At 40.2% G+C, this 24,330-nt stretch overlaps 1 protein-coding gene across 5 annotated transcripts; it reads left to right on the top strand.

Annotated features, from left to right (window-relative positions):
- The first annotated feature begins 62 nt into the window (after nt 1-62).
- On the top strand, nt 63-22,292 carry LOC107132998 (craniofacial development protein 2). 5 transcript variants are annotated; one of them, XM_059892276.1, is made up of 3 exons: nt 63-149; nt 1,504-11,738; nt 12,935-22,292. In XM_059892276.1, exon 3 carries the CDS (start codon nt 15,935-15,937, stop codon nt 17,033-17,035), a length of 1,101 nt encoding a protein of 366 aa, XP_059748259.1. In that variant the 5' UTR covers nt 63-149; nt 1,504-11,738; nt 12,935-15,934; the 3' UTR covers nt 17,036-22,292. The 5 variants fall into 5 exon arrangements, with proteins under 5 accessions (XP_059748259.1, XP_059748261.1, XP_059748260.1 ...); XM_059892278.1 differs by having other exon boundaries at nt 69-11,738; nt 12,935-13,071; nt 13,819-22,292; XM_059892277.1 differs by having other exon boundaries at nt 69-11,738; nt 12,935-13,916; nt 15,358-22,292.
- Nucleotides 22,293-24,330: the final 2,038 nt, after the last annotated feature.

Raw genomic sequence — 24,330 nt, 5'->3', positions numbered from 1 at the left:
TCACACACTGGTCTAATTTCATTTAAGGGGCACTCTGAATACAGCATGTGTGCATGCTGTCATTTCAGTCATGTCTGACTCTTTGCAACCCTATGGACTGCAGCCTGCCAAGCTCCTCTGGCCATGGGATTCTTCAGGCAAGAATACCGGTTAGTTCCTGTTAGTGGTTCAGTCGTGGCCTACTCTTTGTGACCCCATGAACTGTAGCCAGGCTGTTGTGTCCATGAAATTCTCTAGGCAAGGATATTGGAGTGGGTTGCGATTTCCTTCTCCAGGGAATCTTCCCGACCCAGGGATCAAACCTCGGTCTCACGTATTGCAAGCAGATGCTTTACCATCTGAGCCACCAGGGAAGCCCCAGGAATACTGGAATGGGTTGCTAACCCCTCCTCCAGGGAATCTTTCCGACCTAGGGATCGAACCTGAGTCCCTTGTGTCTCCTATATTGCAAGAGGATTCTTTACCTCTGAGTCACCAGGGAAGCCCCTTAAAAACTGGTAATGCTTCCTAAATTATTGTGAGGTTAATACCATTAGAAGGGCTCCTCCTCGGAAATTAGCCAGCTGGGCCAGGAGAGAATGGGCCTTTTCCCCAGAGTTTTTTGTCAAGAACCTCTGTTGTCAGGGTGGTTTGGTCCTTAGTGTGGAGGTAAAGCCCTTCACAAACATTTCCTTTGACCACAGTCTTGGCAACACATGTGAATTATTTTGAACAGAGGATGGGGTTGTAGATAGAGATGACCTCTTCAAGTTTATAGGAAAAGGAAAAAGAAGCTGTGAGATAGGCCTTAATTAAAAGTATAATGCATGAAGATAAAAATCTAAAGAATGTGGGAAGAGGCTCTGCATTTTTTTTTTAAATTTTATTTGCTGTTCTTAGTCAACCAGTTGTGTCTGACTCTATATGACTCCCATGTACTGTAGCCTGCCAGACTCCTCTGTCCATGGGGATTCTCCAGGCAAGAACACTAGAGTGGGTTGCCATGCCCTCCCTCTAGGGGATCTTCCCAACCCAGGGATCAAACCCAGGTCTTCCTCATTGCAGGTGGATTCTTTACCGTCTGAGCCACCTGGGAAGTCTGTTTATTTTATTGTCTTAGTATAATTGCTTTACAATGTATTAGTTTCTGTTGTACAACAAAGTGAATCATCTGTATGAACAAATATATCTGCATTTTGGATATAGGGGCTCTTTCTTGAATCATCCCTGGTCACTGATGTCCCACCGTTCTTGATTGAAAACACAGTGCCCCCGGGTTGAGAAACCACAGACGTTGAAGCTGGCCGCACCAGTCCTGTGTTGCTGGGCTGTGACACAGGAAGCTGTGCGTTGGGCGGAGGAGCAAGGCCGCCTTTGGCCTTCCTCTTTGCTTTTGCCTGTACTTCCTCTAGATAGCTTTTGTTTTAGTTTCCAAAAAATATAGGGTGAAAAATTTAAGCAGCATAAGAGTGTATATCATAAAAAGTAGATGTCTACCCTTCAGTAACCCCTAGTTTTTTCCAGGGGTGAAAGTGAAAGTGAAGTCGTTCAGTCGTGTCTGACACTTTGTGACCCCATGGACTATAGCCTACCAGGCTCTCCATCCATGGGATTTTCCAGGTAAGAGTACTGGAGTGGGTTGCCATTTCCTTCCCAGGGGTACAGTTCAGTTCAGTTCAGTCGCTCAGTTGTGCCTGACTCTTTGCGACCCTATGAATCGCAGCACGCCAGGCCTTGCTGTCCATCACCAACTCCAGGAGTTCACTCAAACTCACGTCCATTGAGTCAGTGATGCCATCCAGCCATCTCATCCTGTGTCGTCCCCTTCTCCTCCTGCCCCCAATCCCTCCCAGCATCAGAGTCTTTTCCAATGAGTCAACTCTTTGCATGAGGTGGCCAAAGTACTGGAGTTTCAGCTTTAGCAGCATTCCTTCCAAAGAACACCCAGGGCTGATCTCCTTCCCAGGGGTAATCATTGGTAAATCTTTATAGAAATATTCCATATATTGAACAAATGAATGAATATAGGAATGAATGAATACATAAATAATTCCTCTCTCTTTTTTGTGTGTTCAGTAGGGTTTATATCCATTCCTTGCCTTGCTTTCTTCTTTTAACCACTGACCCTGGAGCTCTTGAAATGCATGCTTGGACATGTAGCAGTGATTTACCTCATCTTATTTGATGGCGTCATAATATTCTGAGTGATCTGCCATTGTCTAGATGTGGTGTCATTTATTTTGCCAGTCTTTTTTTGATGGGCATTTAAATTTTGTATTCTGCTTCGAAAAGTGCTCTATTGAATATCTTTTTACATATATGCAAATATATCTGAGTCTTTTTTGTATGAAGTGATGTCAAGAGAGAAAGCACCTGGAGATGCTTTTTTCTTCTTTAAGTGCTATGGAAATAATAGGTTTCATTGGAAATTCTAAAGGGAATGAGGATGGTGGTAGTGTGAAATAACTACAGAGTCATTAGATAACAGTGTGAAGTTTTATGTACCATTCACATTGAGGACAAGCCCCCCTTGCAAGAAAAAAAAAGAAACCAAAAACCCAAACCCCACACACACCTTTGTTTTTTTCAACTTATGAAAGTCCTCCTCCCTCAGTTTTTATTCTAGTTTTTTTTTCATTACTTATGGCTGATGCTTGGTTTTTAAGAATATAGTATGTTAGAGGAACTATAATGTTTCCCATACTTCTTAATGAGGCACCTCTTGGGGGAGTTGGAAAAGGATGGGAAACTATAAAATAAATATGGAGCACCTTCCTGGAATACTAGTTGGACTAATTGAGGTGTAGATATATGAATTAAGGAATTAAGTAATTTACCTGGTAACTGATTTACAAAGACTGATTTCCATTTAATGGAAAGAATGGTAAATTTACGTGAATTTAAAAGACAAATTCCTAACCTTTAAAGATACCCTGAAGTTGTAGAATTCCAGGGACGTCTTCACCTTCCTTTGTCGATGAGAACTTGGTGATGGTGGTGGTGGTGGTGCGGTTGAGAACTGTTGGTATCTGTTGGGCTAGTGTTTTGATGGCTAGGTTAGGGGAGATGTTAGTCTCTCAAGCTCTTTGCTCTGCTCACAAAGTAAGTTTCAAGGTCAGTGCTGTTCTGAAGCCAAAAAGCACCTCTGCTTCCACTTACAGGTAGGGTGCTCTCTGGGGCTAAGTAAAGGAGAGGCATAGAGGGTTACTTTTGGTCCTTAACTCTTAACTTGGCTTCTGTAAGATTTCTCTATGGGCAGTTGTTCACTAGTCATTCAAAATCTCATGAGTACCTACTGTATGCTGGGTTGTGCCTGTCTCAGAGACACACGAGTAAGTAAGTGCTGAGCATTAGTAAGGGAGCTGTTGAATAATGACAACGTAACTTTGAAGTGCGGTGCTGGGATAGCCTGAGTAATTATAGGAGTGAGAAAGGGAGATATCTAACTCTGTAGGCTTTCTGGAGGAAGAGATGCCAGAACTGAGGTTTCAAGGTAAAGAGGAAATGGAGGTGCCTTCTAGGCATAGGCCAACTTAATGAGGAAAGACCCAGGGATGGTAAGAACCATAAACTCAGGGGAAAAAGCCAACCCCCTCCAATCACACAACCCAAAACACCAAATCAAACCAAAACAAAAAAGTCAACCAATCAACCAAACAAAAAACAGCTGGAGAGGCAATGTTTGTGTTCTTGTTTAGTCACCAAGCCATGTCCAACTCTTTGTGACCCCATGGACTGTAGCCCACCAGTGCATGGGATTTTCCAGGCAAGAATACAGGAGTGGATTGCCATTTCCTTCTCCAGGGGGTCTTCCTGACCCAGGGATCGAACCCATGTCTCCTGCATTAGCAAATAGATTCTTTACCACTGAACCACCTGGGAAGCCTATGAGAGCCTCATATATGATATTGAAAGATTTGAACATTATAGTTCTTAGGGATGAAGAATTTTAAGTAAAATGTGAAGTAATCAAAGGGTTGCATTGGAGAAGGGAAAGGCTGCCTACTCCAATATTCTGGTCTGGAGAATTCCAGGAGAGTCACAGGCAGAACACATGAGTCTGCCTGTGGGGTAAGGTTTTGTTCACCTTTCTTCTCCCTTCAAACATTTCAGGTCATGCAACTTAAAAAAAACCTTTATTTTTAGTTGGAGGATAATTGCTTTACAGTATTGTGTTGGCTTCTGCCATACAATGTGAATCAGCCATAAGTATACATACGTCCCCTCCCTCTTGAACTTCCTCTCCACTCCCACCCCTTCCCACCCCTCTAGCTTGTCACAGAATGCTGTCTTGAGCTCCCTGTGTTATACAGCAACTTCCCATTATCTATTATTTTACATATGGTGATATATATATTTCAGTGCTACTCTCTCAATTCCTCCCACCATCTCCTGCCCCCTGCTATGTCCTTAAGTCTGTTCTCTATGTCTGAGTCTCTGTTCCTGCCCTGCAGATAGGTTCATCAGCACCATTTTTCTAGATTCCATCAGTTCAGTTCAGTTCAGTTCAGTCGCTCAGTCGTGTCCGACTCTTTGCAACTCCACGGACCGCAGCACGCCAGGCCTCCCTGTCCATCACCAACTCCCGGAGTTTACTCAAATTCATATCCAGTGAATCAGTGATGCCATCCAACCATCTCATCCTGTGTCATCCCCTTCTCCTCCTGCCTTCAATCTTTCCCAGCATCAGGGTCTTCTCAAATGAGTCAGCTCTTCTCATCAGGTGGCCAAAGTGTGTTAATATATGATATTTGTTTTTCTCTTTCTGACTGACTTCACTCTATGTAACAGGCTCTACATCTACCTCAGTTCAACTGACTTAAATGCATTTCTTTTTCTGGCTGAGTAATATTCCATTGTATATACGTACCACAACTTCTTTATTTAGGTCATGCAATTTTACATGAGATTTGTTTGCAATAATATTGGGAACAGTGTGGTTTTTCTTTTGAATTTATTTTTTAATTGGAGGATAATTTCTTTATAACATTGTGCTGGTTTTTGTCATGAAACAACACAAATCAGCCCTAAGTATACAAATATCCCCTCCCTTCTGAAGCTTCTTCCCACCCTGCAACCCCATCCCACCCCTCTGGGTTGTCACAGGTTGAGCTCCCTGTGCTATATAGCAACTTCCCATTAGCTATCTATTTTACATATGGTAATGTATATATTTCAGTGTTACTCTCTGAATTTGTCTATCCTCTCCTTTCCCTGCTGTGGGAACACTGTGTTTGAATGAGGAACTCTTCTGTTAATCCCTAGATCCCATCCTCAAGAGATGTATTAGGAAGTCTTGAGAGAAACCTAATGAATTATTTACTTAGTAGGTAGTTTATCAAGTACCTCCCTGCATTAATGCATCAAGAACCCTGAAATAGCAGTTCATCCTTTCAGCTTTCAACAACCATTCATTGAGCCCCTCAAATATCTGGGAAACAGGCAGGTCCTTTCAGGTTTTCTTTCTTTATCTTCCACAACAGAGAGGGAAATGGTGAACTGGCCAGTTAAAGAAACTTTACCTCTGGAACAACCAAAAATCACAGAAATCTTCACCACGTTGGGCATTATACACTTGGCATTTTTGGACTTTGATGAATAGTATCTCCCCTTGCAATTAAAAAAGTACATGAATATCTACTAAGAATGATACTCTGTTATGTGCTGCCCTTCCGGAGTTTTTCAGAGTGGAAAATGGCATTTTTTAAAATTTGGGGCTTCTCTTTTGTTATAGTAACTGGCAAAAATTTCCCAAGTTATTTACAAATTATTCCTCATTAATTCATTATCTTTCTCCATTACTTTCTGGGTTGGTGATAAAGAATCCAAGGTGAGATGAAGCCCTCATTTCTGTATGTTGATGGAAAGGGCAGTAAAAATATCTTCTTGTTCAGCCTTTATCTTTTTTCTTTGGAAAACATTGGATGAAAGTCACAGGTTAGGGTGAGAGGAATGTGAAGGAAATGAAACTAGGAGTTTAGATTTCCTGGTGACTTGGGTTGTTTGCTTTTCTTTATGGTGTAGTCTTAATATTCACTCACCTTTGACATCTATTTGCCCATTTGTAGGAGGGGAAAAAGCATTTATTTCTTTAGTTTTGTTTCAGGGCTCCATACTGCTTAACACATAATAGATCATCAGTAGAAGTGTGTTGAATAAATGAATGAGTGCTTATGTTAATTCATTCTTTTATGTATTAGGGAAAAAAATGAACTAACTTAGAATTGGCTTTTACCTTTTTGGTAACACTACCAAGAATCACTTTTCCCTCTATATACCTATGTATATATTTTTTGAGAAATTTGTAATTGTAGTTTTCACAAATAAATACATAAAAATGACTATCCTCTTTGACTTGAAAGTCACAAGAATTATGATGAGACCTAAACTGATTTGGTTATTTTTTTCTCAATAGTTGTTAGGTGGCAGCTGTTCCAAAGCCCAAAACACTTGACAATATTTCCATTTTATGATGGAAGTTAAGTTCACTGACAGCTATATTATAGGCTTTCCTCTGGGGCTGTTATTTGTTACAGAGTTTTGAAAATCTTAACTGGAAAGTTTCAAGAGGTGCCTCTTAAGAGTTGTACGAAAGAAATTTGACTTCCCTGACATGCTAGAGTGTACTGTTTCAAATATTCAGCTGGTGAGAGTTGTGAGTTTTTAAAATGACAGCTTTAAGGACTTTTAAAAAATGAATGATCTGTACAATGATGTGCTGACCTTACAATAGCAGACATGGTTTTTTTTTCCTTCAGCTCAGAACCACGTGTATTCAAATGTATAAATTCTCCCCCTCAGTTTATGTTAGAAACACAGCTGTAAGGTCAGTGTTTTATCCAGGGATCTGAGAGGCTTTCTTTTAAAATGCGAGCAAGAAATAGCCACAGTGCTATGGGTTGAGTGTTTATGTCCTCCCCAAATTCATATGCTGGAATCCTAATTCCCACTGTGATGGAGTTTGAGGGTGGGGACTTTGGGAGGTGATTAGGTCATGAGGGTGGAACCCTGATGCATAGAGTTAGTGCCCTTATAGAAGAGACCCCAGAGAGACCCCTCATTTCTCCCACCATGTAAAGTCAACGAGAAGATGTGTGTCTATGAACCAGAAAGCAGTCCTTCATCAGACACCAAATCTGCCAGTTCCTCCATCTTGGACATCCCAGCCTCCAAAACTGTGAGAAGGAAATGTTTGCTGCTTCAGCTAGATGGTCTATGGTATTTTTGTTATAGCAGGCCAAACCAAAACTTCATTATATTGTTGTTATATTTCTCCCCTATAATGCACAATCTTCTCCCAGAGTCTTAAGAGAATTCTCAAAAAAGCTTCATGCTATTATCATCATATAATTTCATTCTAGTGCAATTTGAGGATAAGTGAGGAAAATCACTGCTTTTATCTTAGTTTCTGGATCTAAGAGGAGAAAAGAGCCTTTGGGGCTTGTACATGTTAAGTTCCCCTAGGCCGTTGACAGGGAGATGGAAGAAGGTCAGGATGAGTCAGGCATTGAGTAGTGGGAATGTATGAAGCACGATTATGAAAAGACAAGAATTCTCCTTTTGTATAAGAAAGTTGAATTAATAAACCTATATAAATGCTGTCCTTGAAAACAATTATTTTGGTAGACTTTACATTTATTTCAGTAAGAGCTATAGGAAATTAATTTAAAATGACATTTAGCAGATTATTAGTAGGCAGAGCAGAGGCAGTATCTAATAAAACCTGTTGTTATTGGAGAAGACTGTAAGGTGAGTGTGGAGAAAAAGAAAGCCAGCCGGCATTCAGGCAAAGAAAAGGAAATTTATTAGAGGGAAATGAGAGGGTGACTGGCCCTTAAGGAGAACCAGTGTCCTCCCTTTCTGATGGGGTCTTTCTTATACCCTTGCCAATGAAAAATTCTCTGAAGGGATGGTTAATTTTTAGCCTGTAGCTGAGTCCTGTGGTCACGTAGCCAAAAGTCTGAAATCAGGTGGTCTTGTAGCCCTGAGAAGGTAGGTGCCAGTGGGAAAACAGAATGTTATTTGGCAATTTGGTCAGTCTCAAGGGTCACTGTGATTTTATTCTTTGTTTGCAAGGTCAACATAATGAGCCGTTTTAACAATGAGCCCCCATGTAGATGAAATAGTTTTGGAATTGAATGGTGGTTATGGCTGCACAACAATGTGAATGCATGTAATGCCACAGAATTGTCCACTTTAAAAAAAAAAATTGTCCACTAAAAAATTTACCACTTAAAATGGTAAATTTTACATTATGTATAGTGTATCATAGTAAAATAATATGGGCTTAATAAAGGTAACAAAATATAGACAATTATAAAGCAAATAAAAGTTGTTCTTTAGCTCGACCAAGAATTGGACATTAAAATTATCTCCAATTATGATGAAGAACTATGGAAAGTCATTTCTTTGGTTGTGTTTTGCCAATAATGTTATTCTCAAACATATTAGCAATTCTTCACTTGGATGAGTTATGAGTCACACAATAAAATCAGTCTAATAACTTTTAGTAACCTTTTAATTTCTGAAAATTTGAGAATATGTGTTTGTGTCAGTATGTGCTTAAATTTGTATTATGTGAATTTTTAATTTTTTGTGCTTCACCCCTTTGCATTAGCTCAGATAATTAAGAATTGTTACTCAAAATGAATTGAAATTCCACTCAATTTGAAATTTCAAAGGGCTTTGCAAGAACATATGATACCTATTTAAAGGGAGAAATGAATAATTGTTCAGGAAGGTACGTGTGTTTAGAGTCAGGAACCAGCTTAGCATCTGTAATTTTAAGAGAGGGTCTGATATATGTTCTGTCTATTAATACTCCCACTGTTTTATAAATTAATTTGGTGTTCACAGGGCTTATAGCATAAGGCCAGTCTTTGTGGAACAAAGGTATGTAATGGAGAAATTATCGTTGCTCCTCTGCAACGGGAGGGTTAAGGATGACTAACAGATGTGAGGATCTGTCTTAGCTGCTTTGGAGTTGGCATCATTTGTGAAGTTGAATCAAAGCTGAAGGCTGCCAACTCAGGAGGAAGTAGATGCTTCAGAGTAATGGATTGTAAACTTGGGTGAAATTGAAACTGGGAAGGAAATATACACCAGATGGCAGAGGAACGAACTGAATTGAAGTAGTTTTAGGCATACAGAGCAGTGGTTTTCAATGGGGTGTCAGGATGGAGGGGCACTTCTTCCCTCTCCCCAGGGATCATTTGGTAATGTCTGGAGACATTTTTGTTTTACAAGTTGGAGGAAGACTGTTCCTGACATCTACTGAGCAGGGACTAGAGATGCTGCTAAACATTCTATTAATATACAGGAAAGCCTCCCACAACAAAGAATGATTTAACTTTACATGTGATAGTTTTGAAGTTGAGAAGTCCTGTGATGGAAAAGAGAATGGATAGATGGACAAAGAAATGGCTAGGGTAAGGTTTTTGGTTCAAATGTAGAGCAAGAGCAAGGCATTGAATGTTGCTGAGTTCCAAGAGCAAAAGATTATGTGGACTGTAAGATTTGAGATGGGCTTAAATGAAGGAGGAAAATGGTAAGTGGGTAGTTAGACTCTTGCCAAGGTACTTTTGTAACCTTGGTGGATGTTCTATTGGGAATAGCCAGGAGAAGACAGGACCTGGAAAAAAATTGATCAGAAGGTCTTGCCAGGTTTTTATCAAGTCTGGAGAAGAGCAAGAGAGTACCATAGCAAGAGGCAGCAAAATGAAGGTCAAGAGGTCGTAGAATGATGAAAAGAAGTGGGTAAGTATGGTGGTCTAGGTAGCTAAGTGTGGAAGAAAGTGTGGGAAGAAGTGGAAGGTAAAAAGGAGCAGAAGCTAGCAAGGTAGAACAATGGTTCTCAAACCTGTGTACATTAGAATCACTTAGGGAGTTAAGAAAATACTGGTGCCTGGGCCCGACCTCAAACTGTTACTCCAAGTTCAGTCATGCCAATAAATCAGAGATGAAGTATCGAGGCAAGGAATATAACTTTATTCGGAAAGCCGGCAGACCAAGAAGATGGCAGATTAATGTCTCAAAATAACCATCTTATGGGGTCTGGATGCCAGGTTCTTTTACAAAACAGAGAGGTGGTGAGGTGAGGAAGTAAAGTAAAAAGGCCGTTTATCTTGCAAATATCTTCTGGAATGGCCAGCCTTGGGGGTCAGTTCAGTTCAGTTGCTCAGTCGTGTCCAACTCTTTGTGACCCCATGGACTGCAGCAAGCCAGGCCTCCCTGTTATCACCAACTCCCAGAGCTTACTCAATCTCATGTCCATCGCATTGGTGATGCCATCCAACCATCTCATCCTCGGTCCTCCCCTTCTCCTCCCACCCTCAATCTTTCCCAGCATCAGGGTCTTTTCAAATGAGTCAGTTCTTCATATCAGGTGGCCAAAGTATTGGAGTTTCAGCTTCAACATCAGTCCTTCCAATGAACACCCAGGACTGATCTCCTTTAGGATGGACTGGTTGGATCTCCTTGCAGTCCAAGGGACTCTCAAGAGTCTTCTCTAACACTGCAGTTCAAAGCATCTATTCTTCCGCGCTCAGCCTTCTTTATAGTCCAACTCTCACATCCATACATGACTACTGGAAAAACCATAGCTTTGGCTAGATGGACCTTTGTTGACAAAGTAATGTCTTTGCTTTTTAATATGCTGTCTAGGTTGGTCATAGCTTTTCTTCCAAGGAGCAAGTGTCTTTTAATTTCATGGCTATAGTCACCATCTGCAGTGATTTTGGAGCCCCCCAAAATAAAGTCTCTCACTCGGGGATGGGATGTGTTCATTTCTTCTTTGTTGTAGCTATTCACAGTTGGACAGGGTCAGGATATCTTCCTGAATAAAGGCATTTTGGTTTAACATTCAGTCGGGGGTAGGGTTCCCTGAGGAAGTCCATTATGAATGGGCAGTATTCTATTAGTGAACAGAAGCAATGGGAAACAAAGGTTAAAGTAAAACCAACAGATTCCACATGGGGTCAGATTTTGTTTTCCCCTGTAACAAGACTAGGATGGGTTCTGACTTCAAGTCTGGTTATCGACATCTCCTAGGTATTTCTAATGAGCAACTAGTGCTGAGAACTGCTGTCCTAACAGGTCAGTAAAGTCAAGGATGAACAAATAGGTCAACTAGAACAATACTCTGAAATACACTGCCATCCAAGATTAGAGGCTGCTTGCTCTGTTTTGCAGTGTTTTGCTACCCGTCCTTTGCAGAGAGGTGTGTAGGCTGCGTCTGAGACGACAGGAGCTTCAGGCTGGGTTTTGCTTACAATTTGATGATAAGGAGTGAGCAGGCAGCAGGAGCTCACTTCTTTCTCGTGACCAATGACACAGCTTTGGGTTTAAACTGGTAGAGAGTAGCCAAATTACCTTGTGATGAAAAAATATCACTTAGAGTAAAAATAATAATGTGAGTTACATGGACAATTACAAATTACTTCATATTCTACATGTGAGAATGGCATTACAAGAGACGAAATGAAAAGCCAGCAACCTATGGCTATCTTGGCAAAAGTGCATCATTTTCTCTACCAGTAGCTGGTAAAGGTGGCCTGTTTTCTTACCTTGTTGCCCAAGGAAGGCTAATGAACTGGTCAGAGGGTACCTCTAAGAGCCTCCCTTTCAGAAGGTCCTTCTTTATCTGTCTTTTCCAGGTCAGAGAAAACATTCCTTTCTAGTAGAAAGGGAATATGAGTGAACGCGTTCTCTGTCTGCAGATTCCAGGGACATTTTCAAAGGGATTGAATAAGTGACTGGTGGTAAGAAATCTGTTCCGTTTTCATTTGTCTCTAGCCGGGGCCTGGTGGCAATTTAATATTCTTTATTATTATTTTACATGTAACTTCCTTCCTAGCTTATGATTCCTGTCAGGACTGAGTGTTATTACCCATTAGTCATTTTTCTTGGGTTGGCCTATGATGCTGCAAAGGAGGGCTGGTGTATTTCAGTCATTTTGCTTACAATTTGATTTGTGTTCTCTAGAATCCCAATTTAGTTTCATCAGCACATTTCAACATACAACAGCTGGGTCCCTGGATGGAGTTATTTACATACATTAGCAGCTGAAAGCTAAGCACCATGACCCAGAAGCTGGCCTGATATTTTCCCAGAGCCTCACCTGACATTTTTTAAAGTAAACTCTGCCTTCTTATTTGTAACTATTGGTGTCAGCGACAATAACCTGTGAACGTTAAAAAAACAAAACAAAACAAAAAACTGTTGGCCTCTAGATAATTTTTAAGCTAAAACACTTTGATCAAAACCTCAAATCCTTATCAGAGAACAAGTTTGGTCCTAGTTTAGTATCAGGTAAGAATATTGCCTGCCTCCATTACAATTATGTTTTATTATTAGCCTAAAGGCAGAGAATCCACTGATCCACAAACATCATTATGACTAAGACCCTGAACATGACTCCAAACACCTGACATCATATAGTCATGACATGAGAAGGACATGGATGGTGTGAGGCTTATGGATAATGCAGGTTCCCCGCCCCCCACCATTTTCTTTATCTATGTTTAAATTCTTGAGCTATGGTCCTGAGCAGTGTGATAAGTGTGATAGGCTGAAAATACCACCACCACCCAGACTCCGCCCCAAAAGATCTCCTTCCTAATTATTGGAACCTGTAATTGTGAAAACAGTGTCTTTACAGATGTTGATAGAGTTAAGGATTTTGAGATCAGGATATTTGATCATATGTTATGTGTGTTAAGTCACTTCAGTAGTGTCTGACTCTTTTCAACTCCATGGACTATAGCCTGCCAGGCTTCTCTGTCCATGGGATTCTCCAGGCACAGATCCTAGAGTGGGTTGCATACCTTCCTCCAAGGCATCTTGGATCGATGCAGGGATTGAACCCATGTCTCTTACATCTCCTGCACTGGTAGATGGGTTCTTTACCACTAGCGATATGGCGATTCTTAAATGCCAACACAAGTGTTCTTATTAGAGAGGCAGAGGGAGATTGGAACACAGAGAGAAGAGGATGAGCTCGTGAGACCATGGAGGCAGAAGCTGGAGTGATGGGACCACAAACCAAGGAGTACACTAAGTCCTCTACATAGGAACAAGTTCCATACTGGGAATGTAAGTCCAACAAAATTAGCCCAGGTACGCAGCTAACACAATCAGCTATATAGTACTGTACTGTAATAGGTTTATACTACTTTTCACACAAATAATACAAAAAAACAAGCCCCCAAAATAGAGAAAACATTTTTAATCTTACTGTAAAGTACCTTGGAAAGTAGAGTAGTACAGTACAACAGCTGGCATACAGATGCTGGCATTGAGTGGACAGGCTAGAAGAGTTACTGACTGGAGGAGGGAGAGGAGGTAGGAGATGGTAGAGCTGAAGGATCGTTAGCAATAGGAGATGGAAGGCAAGCTGAAATTTCACTCATGCCTGATGCTGATGGCACAGGTTCTGGTTCCCTGCTGGATTCAATTCCATCTACCCTCTTGAAAAAAATGATCCAGTGATGTCTAGGTCGTAGCTCTTTTTTTCCTCATCATAGGTGACACAGTAGCACTGGATTGCCTTCTGAATGGCCGCTGCAACCTTCGTGTACCGTTCTATGTTTGAGTCCTGTGCCCAAAACCCAGCAGTGCCTCCTCAAATAAAGAAAATCCTCTTGCCATCTCCTGAGTCGTGAAGCTCTTTGTTTCTTCAGTCATGTCTTCTTCCTTTTGTTTCTCTTGGGCCTTGCTCTGGGCCCCCAGCTCCACCTTTGCCTCACTCTTTCAATCATTTCACCTTTGTTTCCCTTCTTACCATTTGGCACTTCTTAGCAGTACCAGCGACGTCACTGTTGCTTTTATGCTTACTTCCAGACATCCTGGACTTGAAATAAAGATACTGCACTACTGTACTCTGTACAGTTCTGCACAGTAGAAGCCAACCACTGTGGAGGGTGCATGCATGTGACAAGGTACGCCAGACACTTGAGCTTATGTGACTGAACATGTGAACGCACTAAGCATCTTTGGAAATTTTCAACTTGAAGGCTGAACTAGATTTTGGACACCTGGCCTCTGGACCATGAAGGAACAAATTTCTGTTGTTTTAAATCATCAAAGTTGTGGTAATTTGTTTTACAGTCAATAGGAGTCTATCCCATGGTTCTTGGACAGGTAGTTTATTTATTCTGATGTGTCAGTGTTTTTTCTAGAAATGTTAATTTTCTCAATATTTTTTCATTTGGTATCTTATTTAGGATTCATTCATTCTATTGAGTTCTTTTTGTTTGGGCAAGTAGAGACCAGTATGGTAGATGACTAGCAGGATTGGTTGATCTGCTGAAGAAATCCCCAGACGTAGAGCAAAACAGTTGTGAACAAGTAACCCAGAAGCCTCAGGGTTATTTATTTCAGGAAGGAGAAAGAATATTCTCTGCTATATATTGAATGTTCATCAGTTCAATTCAGTTCAGTTGATTAGTCATGTCTGACTCTTTGTGACCCCATGGACTGCAGCATGCCAGGCTTCCCTGTCCATCACCAACTCCCGGAGTTTACTCAAACTCATGTCCATTGAGCCGGTGATACCATCCAACCATTTTATCTCTGTCCTCCCCTTCTCATTCCACCCTCAATCTTTCCCAGCATTAGGGTCTTTTCAAATGAGTCAGTTTTTCACATCAGGTGGCCAAAGTATTGGAGTTTCAGCTTTAGCATCAGTCCTTCCAATGCATATTCAGGACTGATTTCCTTTATGACTGGTTTGATCTCCTTGCAGTCCAAGGAACTCTCAACAGTCTTCTCCAGCACCACAGTTCAAAAGCATCAATTCTTCAGTGCTTAGCTTTCTTTATAGTCCAATTCTCACATCCATACATGACTACTGGAAAAACCATAGCTTTGACTAGACGGACCTTTGTTGGCAAAGTAATGGCTCTAGTTTTCAATATGCTGTATCACTTCAGCATTTTATTTTCCTTTCCAGTTTCCATGAGACAGACCCAGTATATTTTATCAGTATAAAAATAATGTTCTATCTTAGAACTGGAATTATACTCTATGGAATGGATATTGGTATAAGATTGTTTTTGCTTTGGCTCCATCCCTTCATTTTTTCTGGAGTTATTTCTCCACTGATCTCCAGTAGCATATTGGGCACCTACCAACCTGGGGAGTTCCTCTTTCAGTATCCTATCATTTTGCCTTTCCATACTGTTCATGGGGTTCTCAAGGCAGGCATACTGAAGTGTTTTGCCATTCCCTTCTCCAGTAGACCACATTCTGTCAGACCTCTCCACTATGACCTGCCCATCTTGGGTGGCCCCACATGGCATGGCTTAGTTTCATTGAGTTAGACAAGGCTGTGGTCCTAGTGTGATTAGATTGACTAGTTTTCTGTGACTATGGTTTCAGTGTGTCTGCCCTCTGATGCCGTCTCGCAGCACCTACCATCTTACTTGGGTTTCTCTTACCTTGGATGTGGAGTATCTCTTCACAGCTGCTCCAGCAAAGCGCAGCCATTGCTCCTTACCTTGAATGAGGGGTATCTCCTCACCGCCGCCCCTCCTGACCTTGAATGTGGAGTAGCTCCTCTTGGCCCTCCTGCGCCTGCGCAGCCACTGCTCCTTGGACATGGGGTTGCTCCTCGGCTGCCGCCCCTGACCTCGGGCGTGGGGTAGCTCCTCTCAGCCACGCTTCTGTGAGGTCCATTGCAGCCGGCGCGCTTCTGCTGCGTGGTCCATCGGTACCCAGTTGTGGATGTGACTGGTGATAGAAGCAAGGTAAAGAGCAATATTGCATAGGAACCTGGAATGTCAGGTCCATGAATCAAGGCGAATTGGAAGTGGTCAAACAAGAGATGGCAAGAGTGAACTTCGACATTCTAGGAATCAGCAAACTAAAATGGACTGGAATGGGTGAATTTAACTCAGATGACCATTATATCTACTACTGAGGGCAGGAATGCCTTAGAAGAAATGGAGTAGCCATCATGGTCAACAAAAGAGTCCAAAATGCAGTACTTGGATGCAATCTCAAAAACGACAGAATGATCTCTGTTTGTTTCCAAGGCAAACCATTCAGTATCACAGTAATCCAAGTCTATGCCCCAACCAGTAACGCTGAAGAAGCTGAAGTTGAATGGTTCTATGAAGACCTACAAGACCTTTTAGAACTAACACCCCCAAAAGATGTCCTTTTCATTTTAGGGGACTGGAGTGCAAAAATAGGAAGTCAAGAAACACCTGGAGTAACAGGCAAATTTGGCCTTGGAATAGGGAATGAAGCAGGGCAAAGGCTAATAGAGTTTTGCCAAGAGAACACACTGGTCATAGCAAATACCCTCTTCCAACAACACAAGAGAAGACTCTACACATGGACATCACCAGATGGTCAACACCAAAATCAGATTGATTATATTCTTTGCAGCCAAAGATGGAGAAGCTCTATACAGTCAGCAAAAAGAAGACTGGGAGCTGACTGTGGCTTAGATCATGAACTTCTTATTGCCAAATTCAGACTGAAATTGAAGAAAGTGGAGAAAACCACTAGACCATTCAGGTATGACCTAAATCAAATCCCTTATGACTATACAGTGGAAGTGAAAAATAGATTTAAGGGCCTAGATCTGATAAATAGAATGCCTGTTGAACTATGGATGGAGGTTTGTGACACTGTACAGGAGACAGGGATCAAGACCATCCCCATGGAAAAGAAATGCAAAAAAGCAAAATGGCTGTCTGAGGAGGCCTTACAAATAGCTGTGAAAAGAAGAGAAGCAAAAAGCAAAGGAGAAAAGGAAAGATACAAGCATCTGAATGCAGAGTTCCAAAGAATAGTAAGAAGAGATAAGAAAGCCTTCCTCAGAGATCAATGCAAAGAAATAGAGGAAAACAGAAGAATGGGAAAGAGTAGAGATCTCTTCGAGAAAATTAGAGATACCAAGGGAACACTTCATGCAAAGATGTGCTTGATAAAGGACAGAAATGGTATGGACCTAAGAGAAGCAGAAGATATTAAGAAGAGGTGGCAAGAATACACAGAAGAACTGTACAAAAAGATCTTCACAACCAAGATAATCATGATGGTGTGATCACTGACCTAGAGCCAGACATCCTGGAATTTGAAGTCAAGTGGGCCTTAGAAAGCATCACTACGAACAAAGCTAGTGGAGGTGATGGAATTCCAGTTGAGCTATTTCAAATCCTGAAAGATGATGCTGTGAAAGTGCTGGACTCAATATGCCAGCAAATTTGGAAAATTCAGCAGTGGCCACAGGACTGGAAAAGGTCAGTTTTCATTCCAATCTCAAAGAAAGGCAATGCCAAAGAATGCTCAAACTACCGCACAATTGCACTCATCTCACACACTAGTAAAGTAATGCTCAAAATTCTCCAAGCCAGGCTTCAGCAATATGTTAACTGTGAACTTCCAGATGTTCAAGCTGGTTTTAGAAAAGGCAGAGGAACCAGAGATCAAATTGCCAACATTTGCTGGATCATGGAAAAAGCAAGAGAGTTCCAGAAAAACATCTATTTCTGCTTTATTGACTATGCCAAAGCCTTTGACTGTGTGGATCATAATAAACTGTGGAAAATTCTGAAAGAGATGGGCATCACCTGACCTGCCTCTTGAGAAACCTATATGCAGGTCAGGAAGCAACAGTTAGAACTGGACATGAAACAACAGACTGGTTCCAAATAGGAAAAGGAGTACGTCAAGGCTGTATATTGTCACTCTGCTTATTTAACTTATATGCAGAGTACATCATGAGAAACTCTGGGCTGGAAGAAGCACAAGCTGGAATCAAGATTGCCGGGAGAAATATCAAGAACCTCAGATATGCAGATGACACCACCCTTATGGCAGAAAGTGAAGAGGAACTAAAAAGCCTCTTGATGAAAGTGAAAGAGGAAAGTGATAATATTGGCTTAAAGCTCAACATTCAGAAAACGAAGATCATGGCATCTGGTCCTATCACTTCATGGGAAATAGATGGGGAAACAGTGGAAACAGTGTCAGACTTTACTTCTTTGGGCTCCAAAATCACTGCAGATGATGATTTCAGCCATGAAATTAAAAGACGCTTACTCCTTGGAAGGAAAGTTATGACCAACCTAGATAGCATATTCAAAAGCAGAGACATTACTTTGCCAACAAAGATCCATCTAGTCAAGGCTATGGTTTTTCCAGTGGTCATGTATGGATGTGAGAGTTGGACTGTGAAGAAGGCTGAGCGCCAAAGAATTGATGCTTTTGAACTGTGGTGTTGGAGAAGACTCTTGAGCATCCCTTGGACTGCAAGGAGATCCAACCAGTCCATCCTAAAGGAGATTGGTCCTGGGTGTTCTTTGGAAGGAATGATGCTAAAGCTGAAACTCCAATATTTTGGCCACTTCATGTGAAGAGTTGACTCATTGGAAAAGACTCTGATGCTGGGAGGGATTAGGGGCAGGAGGAGAAGGGGACGACAGAGGATGAGATGGCTGGATGGCATCACTGACTCAATGGACATGAGTTTGAGTGAACTCTGGGAGTTGGTGATGGACAGGGAGGCCTGGAGTGCTGCAATTCATGGGGTCGCAAAGATTCAGACACGACTGAGTGACTGAACTGAACTGATAAGATTGTTATGATTCTGGATTAAAATGGGGAGAACAGAATCAGGATGTTCTTGTCCCATTTAGTCAATAGCAGAATGCCATCAGACTTTGCTCCTCTGCTGTGATCTGACCATGATGCACTGGGCCTGCTCATGAATTATGGGAAACTATAATACAGGTGTCACTGAGGATAATGTGGGCCCTTAGGGGAGCTTATTTATACATAAGTTGTGATGCCTAGTGTAATGTTTCAGAAAAACTAATGGATTTTTGGTTTTAGCCAAAGATCCTGAAAATATGGATGAAACAAACTGCTGTATATTTTTAAAATGTTCGTTAAAGCACTTCATGGATTCTTTTCTTAAAAAACAAGAGAAATATAATTCTTTTTATAATTATCGATCCCCTCGTGCAACAATTGCTTAAAGGGAACAGTCAAATCTTTATAATAGGGTTGGAAAAACTGAAATGGTCTTCTTTTGCAAAGAGTTTTATCATGCTCTATGTGCCTATGTCTTTGCCAAAAGATATCAGTAAGCAAGCATTTTCAAAAGACATAACTTTATGACAAAATTGTTAAGTAAACTTTCTGTTAAATGTAAATGATTTATTTTCCCAAATACCTTCCTGTTGGAAATTGGTGAACTCTTCAAAGATAGATTTGAGTCAATGGTAGAGGAAATCTATACTTAAAGATTAATTTTGTTTGCAGGCAAATACCTAGGAGATTACCATTTTCACATCCTCTCCTTTCCTTCCATAATTCCTTACAGGGCACCTCAGTAGAAACTGATTGAAGTAAATAAGACATTGTCTTTGCTATTAAATATTTCATCAAAGCCCTCGTGAATTTTCAGATCCAAAGCAGCTGTGAGAAAGGTGGGCCTGAGATCAGATTGAGAGGGGAGAAGCTGTTCACTTCAGAATGAATCTCCAAAAGAACAAAAATAAGTTAAATTTCACTTAGTTGGGAGGTGGGTTATGCATGTGTAATTTTTATTTGCAAAATAAACCTTTGATAAAGAAAATGCTGAAGAATAATGACAGGCTTTGGTCTGAAGGGTCAATCTGAGAATTGACCAGAGAGACAGCAGATGAATTATGAATTTTCTTTTCCAATGAAATCTCTTTTATCACAATTCCCTAAGAAATTGTCATTGTGCATATTGAAGAGAATGAGAATTAATTTAATTATCTACTTTCTCTTGCTCATTATTTATTTTTTATCTGAAAGACAACACTGAGTTTTTTTTTTTTTGCGCAACTAACACTTTTGTTAAGTGAAACTATGATGAAAGCAAATAAAATGTTTTTGTTGTTAAAAATGTTCTAATCTATAATAAGTGTGTTTTCTTTATCTGAGACAATACAAATTGACTTACCTATCTTAATATACTAAAATATAAGAAGGTGGATAGTGAAATAGTATCATATAAAGTTGAAATTTGCTAAGGGATTAGTTGACTTGAGTTGTGTAAGGAGATAAAAAAAATAGAGAAGTAGTTTAAAAAAAAATTTGGAGTAAAGTTTGTCTTTTATGTTTGTAGACATTTATGTGGAGGGAAGGGAAGAGGAATTCAGTTGTGGCAAAGGTGAGAGAGCAAAGGGTTTTAAAACTCCGGCCTAACTAAGTGTTTTCTTTTTAAAACTCTGGCCTAAGTGTTTTCTTTTTAAAACTCCAGCCTAACTGTTTTCTTGCCACCGTCCAGTGGTCCTGCTCTCACTACACACTGAGTCCTGCTGCTCAAGTCTGAGAAAGTTCTGGGAGTTGGTGATGGACAGGGAAGCCTGGCGTGCTGCCGTCCGTGGGGTTGCAAGGAGTCAGACATGACTGAGCGACTGAACTGAACTGAACTAACATTGTGTGTTAGTTGCTCAGTTGTGTCCGACTCTGCAAGCCCATGTACTGTAGCTCTCCAGGCTCCTCTGTCCATGGAATTCTCCAGGCAAGAATCCTGGAGTGGGTTGCCATTCTCTTTTCCAGGAAATCTTCCCAACCCAGGGATCGAACCTGGGTCTTCAGCATTGCAGTCAGATTCTTTACTGTCTGAGCCACCAAGGAAGCCAGAAGTAACATTAAGACTTATTAAATTATCTCCTTTGTGCTTCAGTTTTCTCAGTATAAAATGGAAGTACTGTGCAGTTTTGTTTCAAGTACTTCTTAAAATTATCTATCTATCTATCTATCTATATATGCATCTAGAAGTGATTTTTAAGTAGTAGGGACTCAGATTTTTTTCTTTCTTTTATTTTTATCATTATTATTTTTTGTAAAGAGCACCTTTTTTCAGCCCGTCATTGAAGCACCTCCTTTAGGTGGTGGTGTACATTCTAAGACTTCAGGCTCGACTACAAAGCCACAATCATCAAGAAAGTATGGTACAGGCACAAAGACAGAAATATAGACCAATGGAACAAAATAGAAAGCCCAGAGATAAATCCATGCACCTATGGACACCTTATCTTTAACAAAGGAGGCAAGAATATACAATGGAGAAAAGACAATCTCTTTAACAAGTGGTGCTGGGAAAACTGGTCAACCACTTGTAAAAGAATGAAACTAGAACACTTTTTAACACCATACACAAAAATAAACTCAAAATGGATTAAAGATCTAAACGTAAGACCAGAAACTATAAAACTCCTAGAAAAGAACATAGGCAAAACACTCTCCGACATAAATCACAGCAGGATCCTCTATGACCCACCTCCCAGAATATTGGAAATAAAAGCAAAAATAAACAAATGGGACCTAATTAAAATTAAAAGCTTCTGCACAACAAAGGAAACTATAAGCAAGGTGAAAAGACAGCCTTCAGAATGGGAGAAAATAATAGCAAATGAAGCAACAGACAAACAATTAATCTCAAAAATATACAAGGAACTCCTACAGCTCAATTCCAGAAAAATAAACGACCCAATCAAAAAATGGGCCAAAGATCTAAACAGACATTTCTCAAAAGAAGACATACAGATGGCTAATAAACACATGAAAAGATGCTCAACATCACTCATTATCAGAGAAATGCAAATCAAAACCACTATGAGGTACCATTTCACGCCAGTCAGAATGGCTGCTATCCAAAAGTCTACAAGCAATAAATGCTGAAGAGGATGTGGACAAATGGGAACCCTCTTACACTGTTGGTGGGAATGCAAACTAGTACAGCCACTATGGAGAACAGTGTGGAGATTCCTTAAAAAATTGGAAATAGGACTGCCATACAACCCAGCAATCCCACTGCTGGGCATACACACTGAGGAAACCAGAACTGAAAGAGACACATGTACCCCAGTGTTCATCGCAGCACTGTTTATAATAGCCAGGACATGGAAGCAACCTAGATGTCCATCAGCAGATGAATGGATAAGAAAGCAGTGGTACATATACACAATGGAGTATTACTCAGCCATTAAAAAGAATACGTTTGAATCAGTTCTAATGAGGTGGATGAAACTGGAGCCTATTATACAGAGTGAAGTAAGCCAGGAAGAAAAACACCGATACAGCATACTAATGCATATATATGGAATTTAGAAAGATGGTAATGATAACCCTGTATGTGAGACAGCAAAAGAGACACAGATGTATAGAACAGTCTTTTGGACTCTGTGAGAGAGGGCGAGGGTGGGATGATATGGGAGAATGGCATTGAAACATGTATAATATCATATGTGAAATGAATCACCCGTCCAGGTTCAATGCATGATACGGGATGGTTGGGGCTGGTGCACTGGGATGACCCAGAGGGATGGTATGGTGAGGGAGGTGGGGGGAGGGGGTCAGGATGGGGAACACATGTACACCCGTGGAGAATTCATGTTGATGTATGGCAAAACCAATACAATATTGTAAAAAAAAAAAAAAAGTTCCCTGCAGATATTTCACAAATATTTTATTATTTTGAAATAACAAATGAGCAGATGAATTAAGGACTTTGCATGTGCATGTAAGTATTTGTATAGCTTTTGTTTTTGAGGGGACAGCTTACCTTTTCTTCACTTCTTTTTTCCACATCTTTTTCTCAGACTGGACATAGAGCTGCCATCAGGGGCCCTAGGCAAAATTTTGAATTTTGTTTTGGTAGCAACTTTTTAGAATCCTTTCATGTGTGAGCCTTACTTTGGCTTCCTACCATTTTCCAATTCTGTCTTTAGGGATGACCAGCATATAATGCTGCTTTTGGCAGTCAACCAGACCATGGATCTTGAAAACCCATTTCTGAAGAGCTAGAACATGAATTAAAGTTTGCATTTCCTAGGAGGGATTTCTCTGTGTAAAGAGGAATGAGTTAGTCCACTTGAGAGGATGACCAGGGCTGGGAAAGGTCTTCTCCACTTGTTCCCTTCTTTTAGGTTTTACAAGGATTTGCAGATATAGATAACAGACATGACTTATTTAACTTGCATACATTAAAATAATGGATTAGCTGCAAATTTTCAAATTCAGTAGATTTCCCACTCAAATTTAGATTCACGTTTCCCCTAAAAAAAGCCTGGCACTATCCAAGCTGGGTAAGGACTGATGGAGGATAAATAGCTGCCTTAGGAAGGACGAGTGATCCCTAGTACAGATAGTTCTCTTCTGCCCTGTGCAATTGGCTAAAATAGCTGTTTGGCCCTTGTTTGCATTTGGATTTGTGACACCCACTCCACGCTTAGCACTGCTTACTCACCTCTACCTGTCTTGACCACATCTTCCCTCTTCCTGCCCCAGCATCCACCCACACATGTATGTTTTTCCAACAGAGCCCCTGAACTCAGCTAAAAACAAGAACTGGTTGTCAGAGAAAAAACAGTGCTTACCATGGCAAACCAATGATACTCAAAGCCACAAACCATAATTCCAGAAATGCCAGTTCTGTTTCTTCTTTCTTTTGAGAAGTAAATAATCCATTTTTGAAGTTAAAATTGTAATTAGAATGTTACAGTGATAGTAGTCTTATGGAATCATTTGAAAAACAGTGGAGATGATAAAGAAAGATTGGAACTAAAAGGATGTAAAAAGATAAATTGATGAGTTCTCACCAAAGAACCAGCTATATTAATTTATTAAAAAAAATACACTTTTAAGGCAAAAAGCATTACTAGAGATAAAGATAACATATTCAGTCTCTTTGAATGATGCAGCAATATTAAGTTGGGTGCTCCATATAATATAGTTTCAAATGGATAAAGCAAAATCAAACAGAACTGTGAATAAAAATAACTTTACAATCATAGTGGGAGATGTAACACATCCCTCTCAATAAGTAACAGAACTAGTTAACAACAAAATTAACAAGGAAGGAAAGAGAAGTTTTGCATAACATATTAACAAATTTGATCTAATGGTCACATACAGACATGAAAAAGTGAAGAATACATTTCTTTTTAGTAACAGATGGGTTATTTATAAAAATTGGTATATCCTGTGCCTTGAGGGAAGTTTAAACAATTTAAAAATAATAAAATCATACACAATATATTTTCTGACCATAAATGCGATTATGTTAAAAGTCACTAAAAATAGATAAATAAAAAAAAATCAATATATGTTAAAATTAAGAAAGAAGTTTCTAAATAACCCATGGGTCAAAGAAGAGATCATAAAAGAAATTAGAAAATATTTAGAATCACACCTAAATATACTCTGTATAAAAACTGATGGGGTGCAACCAAAGATGTACACTGAGAAGTTTTAGCCATAAATTTGTACTTCAGAAAAGTTTAAGCTTATGCACTTGCAAATATAGATGAATTTCTAGAAAAACATAATCTGCAAATGCTGACTCAAGAAGAAATA

The sequence above is a fragment of the Bos taurus genome, chromosome 12, assembly GCF_002263795.3.
Source record: "Bos taurus isolate L1 Dominette 01449 registration number 42190680 breed Hereford chromosome 12, ARS-UCD2.0, whole genome shotgun sequence".
NCBI lineage: Eukaryota > Metazoa > Chordata > Mammalia > Artiodactyla > Bovidae > Bos > Bos taurus.
The sequence above is the reverse complement of the archived record's forward strand: the minus strand, read 5'-3'. Positions and strand labels throughout refer to the sequence as shown.